This window comes from Oncorhynchus tshawytscha, linkage group LG09, assembly GCF_018296145.1.
Source record: "Oncorhynchus tshawytscha isolate Ot180627B linkage group LG09, Otsh_v2.0, whole genome shotgun sequence".
Taxonomy (NCBI): Eukaryota; Metazoa; Chordata; class Actinopteri; order Salmoniformes; family Salmonidae; genus Oncorhynchus; species Oncorhynchus tshawytscha.
This window is the reverse complement of record NC_056437.1, coordinates 40,020,061-40,029,279: the sequence shown is the minus strand read 5'-3', so window position 1 is coordinate 40,029,279 and position 9,219 is coordinate 40,020,061. Positions and strand designations below refer to the sequence as shown.

At 39.4% G+C, this 9,219-nt stretch overlaps 1 protein-coding gene across 2 annotated transcripts; it reads left to right on the top strand.

Annotated features, from left to right (window-relative positions):
• The first annotated feature begins 5,115 nt into the window (after positions 1 to 5,115).
• Positions 5,116 to 8,304, top strand: LOC112257972 (uncharacterized protein C11orf87 homolog). 2 transcript variants are annotated; one of them, XM_024431949.2, is made up of 3 exons: positions 5,116 to 5,343; positions 5,636 to 5,735; positions 6,206 to 8,304. In XM_024431949.2, the coding sequence occupies exon 3, from the start codon at positions 6,317 to 6,319 to the stop codon at positions 6,800 to 6,802; it is 486 nt and encodes a 161-aa protein (XP_024287717.1). In that variant the 5' UTR covers positions 5,116 to 5,343; positions 5,636 to 5,735; positions 6,206 to 6,316; the 3' UTR covers positions 6,803 to 8,304. The 2 variants fall into 2 exon arrangements, with proteins under 2 accessions (XP_024287717.1, XP_024287716.1); XM_024431948.1 differs by lacking the exon at positions 5,116 to 5,343 and having other exon boundaries at positions 5,353 to 5,735.
• Positions 8,305 to 9,219: the final 915 nt, after the last annotated feature.

The window sequence follows — 9,219 nt, the reverse complement described above, 5'->3', positions numbered from 1 at the left end:
CATTTTGTTGCATTACAGCATGAATTCAAAATGGATAAAATATTTTTTGTATCACCCATCTACACACAGTACGCCATAATGACAAAGTGAAAACATGTTTTTATACATTTTTGCAAATTGATTGAAAATGAAATACAGATATCTAATTTACCTAGGTATTCACACCCCCTACTTTGTAGAAGCACCTTTGGCAGTGATTACAGCTTTGTGTCAACTTGGGTGTGTCTGTATCAGCTTTGTGTCATCTTGGGTGTGTCTGTAGCGGCTTTGTGTCGTCTCGGGTGTGTCTGCATCGGCTTTGTGTCGTCTCGGGTGTGTCTGTATCAGCTTTGCGTCGTCTCGGGTGTGTCTGTATCGGCTTTGCGTCATCTCGGGTGTGTCTGTATCAGCTTTGCGTCATCTCGGGTGTGTCTGTATCAGCTTTGCGTCATCTCGGGTGTGTCTGTATCAGCTTTGCGTCGTCTCGGGTGTGTCTGTATCAGCTTTGTGTCGTCTCGGGTGTGTCTATCAGCTTTGTGTCGTCTCGGGTGTGTCTGTATCAGCTTTGCACATTTGGATTTGGGGATTTTCTCCCTTTCTTCCTTGTAGATTTTTTCAAGCTCTTAAATTAGATGGGGAGCGGTGGTGAAGAAGACTTTCCACAGATTTTCATTGGGATTCAGGTCTGGGTTTTAGCTGGGCCACTCAAGGACTTTCACATTCTTGTCCTGAAGCCATTACAGAGTGGCTTTGGCTGTATACTTGGGATCATTGACCTGTTGGAACGTGAATCTTCGCCCCCCAGTCAGGTCATTTTCACTCTGAAGCAGATTCTCATCAATGATTTGCCTGTATTTGGCTCCATTCATTGTTCCCTCTATCCTTACCAGTTTCCCAGTCCCTGCTGCTGAAAAGCATCCCGATAGCAAGATGCTTCACGGTAGGGATGGTGTTAGACGGGTGATGAGCTGTGCCTGGTTTTCTCCAGACATAGCGCTTTGCATTCAGGGCAAATAGTTACATTTTTGTCTCATCAGACCACAGAATCTTTTGCCTTATGTTCTCAGAGTCTTTCACAATGCCTTTTTGCATGTTTTCACTGTCATTATGGGGTATTGTGTGTGTATGGGTGAACTGTATTAACATGTTTTCACTGTCATTATGGGGTATTGTGTGTATATGGGTGAACTGTATTAACATGTTTTCACTGTCATTATGGGGTATTGTGTGTAGATGGGTGAACTGTATTAACATGTTTTCACTGTCATTATGGGGTATTGTGTGTAGATGGGTGAACTGTATTAACATGTTTTCACTGTCATTATGGGGTATTGTGTGTAGATGGGTGAACTGTATTAACATGTTTTCACTGTCATTATGGGGTATTGTGTGTGTATATGGGTGAACTGTATTAACATGTTTTCACTGTCATTATGGGGTATTGTGTGTAGATGGGTGAACTGTATTAACATGTTTTCACTGTCATTATGGGGTATTGTGTGTAGATGGGTGAACTGTATTAACATGTTTTCACTGTCATTATGTGGTATTGTGTGTAGATGGGTGAACTGTATTAACATGTTTTCACTGTCATTATGTGGTATTGTGTGTAGATGGGTGAACTGTATTAACATGTTTTCACTGTCATTATGGGGTATTGTGTGTATATGGGTGAACTGTATTAACATGTTTTCACTGTCATTATGGGGTATTGTGTGTGTATATGGGTGAACTGTATTAACATGTTTTCACTGTCATTATGGGGTATTGTGTGTGTGTATATGGGTGAACTGTGTTAACATGTTTTCACTGTCATTATGGGGTATTGTGTGTGTATATGGGTGAACTGTATTAACATGTTTTCACTGTCATTATGGGGTATTGTGTGTGTGTAGATGGGTGAACTGTATTAACATGTTTTCACTGTCATTATGGGGTATTGTGTGTAGATGGGTGAACTGTATTAACATGTTTTCACTGTCATTATGGGGTATTGTGTGTATATGGGTGAACTGTATTAACATGTTTTCACTGTCATTATGGGGTATTGTGTGTAGATGGGTGAACTGTATTAACATGTTTTCACTGTCATTATGGGGTATTGTGTGTATATGGGTGAACTGTATTAACATGTTTTCACTGTCATTATGGGGTATTGTGTGTGTATATGGGTGAACTGTATTAACATGTTTTCACTGTCATTATGGGGTATTGTGTGTGTGTATATGGGTGAACTGTGTTAACATGTTTTCACTGTCATTATGGGGTATTGTGTGTGTATATGGGTGAACTGTATTAACATGTTTTCACTGTCATTATGGGGTATTGTGTGTGTGTAGATGGGTGAACTGTATTAACATGTTTTCACTGTCATTATGGGGTATTGTGTGTAGATGGGTGAACTGTATTAACATGTTTTCACTGTCATTATGGGGTATTGTGTGTATATGGGTGAACTGTATTAACATGTTTTCACTGTCATTATGGGGTATTGTGTGTAGATGGGTGAACTGTATTAACATGTTTTCACTGTCATTATGGGGTATTGTGTGTATATGGGTGAACTGTATTAACATGTTTTCACTGTCATTATGGGGTATTGTGTGTAGATGGGTGAACTGTATTAACATGTTTTCACTGTCATTATGGGGTATTGTGTGTATATATGGGTGAACTGTATTAACATGTTTTCACTGTCATTATGGGGTATTGTGTGTATATGGGTGAACTGTATTAACATGTTTTCACTGTCATTATGTGGTATTGTGTGTAGATGGGTGAACTGTATTAACATGTTTTCACTGTCATTATGGGGTATTGTGTGTATATGGGTGAACTGTATTAACATGTTTTCACTGTCATTATGTGGTATTGTGTGTAGATGGGTGAACTGTATTAACATGTTTTCACTGTCATTATGGGGTATTGTGTGTATATGGGTGAACTGTATTAACATGTTTTCACTGTCATTATGGGGTATTGTGTGTATATGGGTGAACTGTATTAACATGTTTTCACTGTCATTATGTGGTATTGTGTGTAGATGGGTGAACTGTATTAACATGTTTTCACTGTCATTATGGGGTATTGTGTGTATATGGGTGAACTGTATTAACATGTTTTCACTGTCATTATGTGGTATTGTGTGTAGATGGGTGAACTGTATTAACATGTTTTCACTGTCATTATGGGGTATTGTGTGTAGATGGGTGAACTGTATTAACATGTTTTCACTGTCATTATGGGGTATTGTGTGTGTATATGGGTGAACTGTATTAACATGTTTTCACTGTCATTATGGGGTATTGTGTGTGTATATGGGTGAACTGTATTAACATGTTTTCACTGTCATTATGGGGTATTGTGTGTAGATGGGTGAACTGTATTAACATGTTTTCACTGTCATTATGGGGTATTGTGTGTATATGGGTGAACTGTATTAACATGTTTTCACTGTCATTATGGGGTATTGTGTGTATATGGGTGAACTGTATTAACATGTTTTCACTGTCATTATGGGGTATTGTGTGTGTAGATGGGTGAACTGTATTAACATGTTTTCACTGTCATTATGGGGTATTGTGTGTAGATGGGTGAACTGTATTAACATGTTTTCACTGTCATTATGGGGTATTGTGTGTAGATGGGTGAACTGTATTAACATGTTTTCACTGTCATTATGGGGTATTGTGTGTAGATGGGTGAACTGTATTAACATGTTTTCACTGTCATTATGGGGTATTGTGTGTAGATGGGTGAACTGTATTAACATGTTTTCCACCATTTTGAATTCAGGCTGTCACACAAAATGTGGAATGAGTAAAGGGGTATGAGTAACTTTCTGAAGACACTGTATCATCAACGTCTCTTTGTCTCAGTATAACCATTGCATCTCAACTGGCCTTTGTAATAGCGTAGAGCGGTAGAAAATAACCGTGCCTCCATATATCATTGCCATAGCATATCATCACATTGGCATAGCATTGAGTAGACGGTTCCATTTGTAGACTTTTGTTTTCCTAATTACCTTGTTGATGTTATTATGAGGTCTGGTTTGTTATCCTGAGGGTGCACAGTAATGACATTTACAGCTCATGTTAATGTAATGTTGTTCTCTGTGGCTTCTCTAGAGTGTATTCATAGGAGTAAAGGGGCAATCCGCAGCTAAAACAAAGTGTATCCTTGCCACTGTTTAGGTAAAAAGATGAGGGATGGACAAATGTAACCACTATTTCTATTTCGACCTCAGAACATGGTTTAGGGAGTATACTCTTGTTCTAATGTCTGCCTTTGCTGTTGGCCAAGTCTAGCATTTTGCAATGGGTCATGTAGGCCTACCTACCGATGTACCTGGCTGTGTCAAATTGAGCCAGTCACCTCTCTTGACAAGGAAATGCTGCTTTAGCCTACTACAAATACAGTCCAGTGATTACTGTATTGTCACACAATAGGATACTTCATGTTGATTTATGATGTGAAGGGATTGATTTAGAGGTTGTCCAGCTTTCTCCCTCATTATGAATGTCAATAATGTCTTATCAATTCCTTTGACACCAGCTTTGTTTTTAGCCAACCTGCATCACCATGGCAGTCCAAATGCATTTAAATAAGGTCACCTTATAGGGGCAATCAAAAGTTGAAACAATAACAAAGGCAATTCCCTGCCCTTGTTTTGACAAAAAGCAGAGGGATGGGGCTGGAGAAATGCAACTACTCTCAAATTCATAGACAGAGCTATGGATGTAAGGACTGACCATCCATGATGTCACAATTATAGTTTTAACCATGTTTTGAGGTTGTATAGTGTTTTTGTTTAGATTAACTTTAACATTGAAGTAATATATATATATAAAATATATATATATATTTTTTTTCACCAGGTCGGCCAGTTGAGAACAATTCTCATTTACAACTGCGACCTGGCAGAGAAAGCAAAAAAAACTGCGTCAAAAACAACAACACAGAGTTACACATGGGATAAACAAACGTACAGTCAATAACACTATATATCTGTATATATATATATTTGTGGTTCTGATGGGGTTAGACAGTTAAACTAAGCTCATGATGCATTTATGTTCTATTCTTCAAGAATCAATACAGTATCTTCTATTTATAACTCCAAAAAATAAATGTAGCAACTGCAGATTGCGACTTTAAGGTCAAAATCATTATTTTAGCAATTTAAGCGCATGATCATGTGAACTAAAAGTGCGCGAAATTAAATGACAGGTAGTCCTAAATCGACTGACTATGGTCATGACGCTGTGCAGATGATTTCAGCACCACGAGCGCAGGAAGAGCTCCACACTATTTTACATGCTAGTGCTTAAGTGCGTGCACGCATGTGATGACTAATAGAAAGTAAGTAGGGGTTCAAGGCGCATATAGGTACTGTATGCGGACTCAGTTTTTCGCCTAAATATATTATCCAAAATTGTTCCGTTTATTGTTCGCGTATCTGTTGGTATACGCTTTATGCTCTACTGTAGACGTTTTAATTTCCTCTACGCCTTTCAGAAGCAGAGGAGCCTGTAGGAGGCGATGTAGACTCCAGTGAGGAATGTGGAACACAGATGTGCATCCAGTGTGTGTGTGTGTGAGAGAGGACCATAGACTAAAAAGAACAGAGTACAGATTTTGCATTGTGTGCTAGGCTACGTCATTGTGATCCCCGAGAATTCTCTCTGCTCCCCACATCGTCACTCCGACCGGTCCTCGACTCTGAAACGGCTTCGACTAGATAGTATCACCAGGTAAGAGATTAAAACATATATTTCCCCCTCAAACAGTCTGAAATAGATACGTTCATATTGTTCTCTTAAATGTCTGTCTCTTGAAATTACCCTACATCAAGGAAGTGCTATAAGTATTGTAGTAGTCTATGATATAAGCCAATCTCAATGATCTCATATTGATACTATTCACATGGGAACTTTTGCGGTAAATTTATTGGAATTGAATGATGTCTCTATCGTTCAAATACAATAATAATTCTGATTTCTGTTCATTGGAGCCATGAATGTGTTATCTCAAAACTGAAGCGCAATTACGCACGGCTAATAGTCCTTTCAATTATTTAAATAATTTAATCGGGCGTGCCATGAATGGTGAGCCTATACACGGAGGGCATATATGCTACTGTATCCCCCCTGCTCAATGTCATTGGCGTATTGTATAGTAACATTTTGCTACTGATCTCAAAGGGGTTTTAATTTCCATTTAGGTCAATCTAATGGGACAATCGAGGCGTTTGATTCCATTTGCCTCGTCGCACTGAGGTTGGAGAGAAGGACATTAGCCTACCACCCCGAAGTGAAAATCAAACCCCAACGAAATGACAACCAAGGAGTCAGAGAATGTGGGTCTCTCCATACCACTGTGCATCTACAACGGGGCTTCCCAAACCAACGGCACCTGCATGGACCAAATGGACCGCTTCTTCCAGCCGTTCTCCTCTACCTTTGCGCTCATGGTGCTGGTGGCCATGATCATTGGGATAATATTGGTTTCCCTGGCAGCATTTCACTTTAACAAGAGGAGGATGAAGAAGAGGAAGATCCAGCGTGCCCAGGAGGAATACGAGCGTGACAACCGCAGCCCGTCCACCAAGACGAAGAGAGAAGCCACGAGACCATCCATTATTGTCCGACCGTCGCCTCCAGATAGTGAACACCGGCCACACTCCGTTGTCCAAAATACCAGTTGTCACATTCAGGAGGACCCTGGTACCTTACCCATTGCAAATAATGAGTCAGAATTGGATATGGCACACATTGAGAAAGGAAATGGACAAGTCCTTGAAACGGTCATCTTGTCTTGATAACGCTGCAGTTGAAAATGTTGGGACTTTGTAAATAGACAACATATCCACGTTATAGTTCAGGTGTAACTGACTGAAAGAAACTCTTAACATCAATTTGGGATTAACTGGGATAAGCAATATGGCACAAAAACAAACACTCTGACCTCAAGGAACTATGGTTGCCATTTCATCATAAATCACACTGAGTGGATTAATATCTGTGCCACGTGTATAAAAGTAGAATAATTCAGTATATTATAATACATTTGTGGGATAATTTCAGCAAAGGACCATTTGGTAAAGTATTCTACATTGAAGACAGGCTATGCGTGAAGGATAATGATGCCCACTAGAAAGAGTGCTGTCCATGGTGCTGAAATGTATATTCATGTGCCGCTAGCACATTTCCTTGTGTAGATGTAAATTGCTAGTCGTCCTTAAAGTATTTTAAAGTATTTATTTCTACAACTACTATTCTACTCCTGGACTTGCAAATTTTAGAATTAGATTTCTAACTAAAGGCATTTTCCCTAAAAGTTCATTCAACCTTTTTAAAAGTAACTGTCCAGGGAAAATCTCACTTTTAAAAGTTCATATTCTGTTATCTCATACCCAAATAATGTTGTTGACTCATCCTATACACGTATGCGACCAAAGCATAAAAATAAACCTCAAACTTGTTTCTCAAACAGACCATTTCGAAAATGCTTGCTATTTCCTCACAGAGGATTATGTCATCCTCCTGAGGAGAATGAGCTGGCCAATCAACAGTCTACCCGCATTCATATTTTTTCAGTGATATGCGCACAATTCTGTTGTTGGGATACACCCACACCATTCCAACATATCAAAACATAGTATTCCTTCCAAAAAAGGTTAATTAACTATTTCTATCATATATAATAGAAATCTGGAAACACTGGACAGTTACTTTAAAACCAGTACCACATAACACGATTGACTTTATACATCATTCAGTAGCTACTGTCAGGCTTGAAATGGGTGACATAGCACATTTTCTGGTGACCATGCATTCCTCTTAGTGTTAATCCATTTTATTTTATTTCGACAATGCTTTCAAAAGAAGAGCTAGTAGATGTCGGAAGATGCCTTGAGAGGAACTAGACTCCGATTGGCATGTGCTATGTATGGCGCCGTTTTCCAAAGTTTTACAGGAGCTATCAAATAAAGCTTTTAAGTCATGTTTGAAAAGGTTTCACAATCCTACTTCAGGCTTTTGGCTTTGTTAAAAGTGTGGCAAGAGGCTTAAGTTGTAATTTGTTGCAATTAGTTAGTGCAGACTGCATTTAAAAAATAGACTCAAATCATTATTTTCAGAGTTACATAGTTTCATTTAAATGACGTATTTTTATTGGTAGTTGATCATCTGCCTTTAGTTTGTAATATTGCACTCTTACAGATGTCATGAACTTTCATGTGCCAGGTGGTAGCTGTGGGTCTTAATATAGCACTTTCACTATTTATAATGTATCCTCTGAAATGTAATAAATCGGGAATCAAACAAATATTTCTTATCGCTTTTTGTCTTTGTAATGCAAGTGACATTCAGTCTATTTTTCTACCTCAAAACAAACCAAATATTTTTTAAATATGTAGCCTGTAACATAATTTAACATTGTGACACTGGAAAACCACTATGTGTTCTGAGCTTCACTTTTGAGTGAATCCTCTCAAAAAACCTTGGCTCTACCCATAACGACAGACCTACCCTTGACTTAAAGCCACGTCCACCTCTCTTCTGATTGGCTGGCTCATTGGGGAGTTGAGTGAGTTGAGTGCTTTGACAGGTTCTCCTCTAAGAGGGGTCTATGGCGGCGGGCCAGGAGCAGTCACTCCCAGTGAGACTTGGGCCCATGGCCAGGTGCCAGGAGGGCATGTTCCTAATTGTCTCCTCAAAGACAAGCCCTGGGTCTCTCATCCCTGGCTGGGCTCCAGCTCCTATTGGACATACTGCTGCTGGGAGTCTCTCAGCGGAGCTGTCCCCAGACTAATCTCCTTGGGGAGTGTGGGGACAAATAGATCCCTGCTATTTACTCTTTGTGATTGAATTTGCATTACAAGGTTATAAGGAAAGCGAAAACTCAAAATGAGCTGCATATTTAGTTGATGACTTTTTAGGGCTGATATGTGTATGGACAAGTTTGAGCTCAATGGATTGGACAAAGGAGATGACCTCAAACGGAAGTCTGTCCAATTTTACATGAAGAAAGATGATCGGTTTAAAAATGCACTTTTCTAGGTGTTTAAAGCATACTGTACATTGTCTGGCTTGGATACCCACCCTGTCCATTACCACCTACCTGGTGGGTTGAATGCTAAAGCTTCTATATAGTCTGTTCCAGCATGTTGCATACCATATTCCTCTGTCAAAAGCCCTGCTGCTCATCCTTAGGGGATGCTCATTCAAGAATGTT

Coding starts and splice junctions, on each gene's coding strand:
- LOC112257972 (XM_024431949.2), top strand. CDS start 6,317: ATGACAACCAAGGAGTCAGAGAATGTGGGTCTCTCCATACCACTGTGC.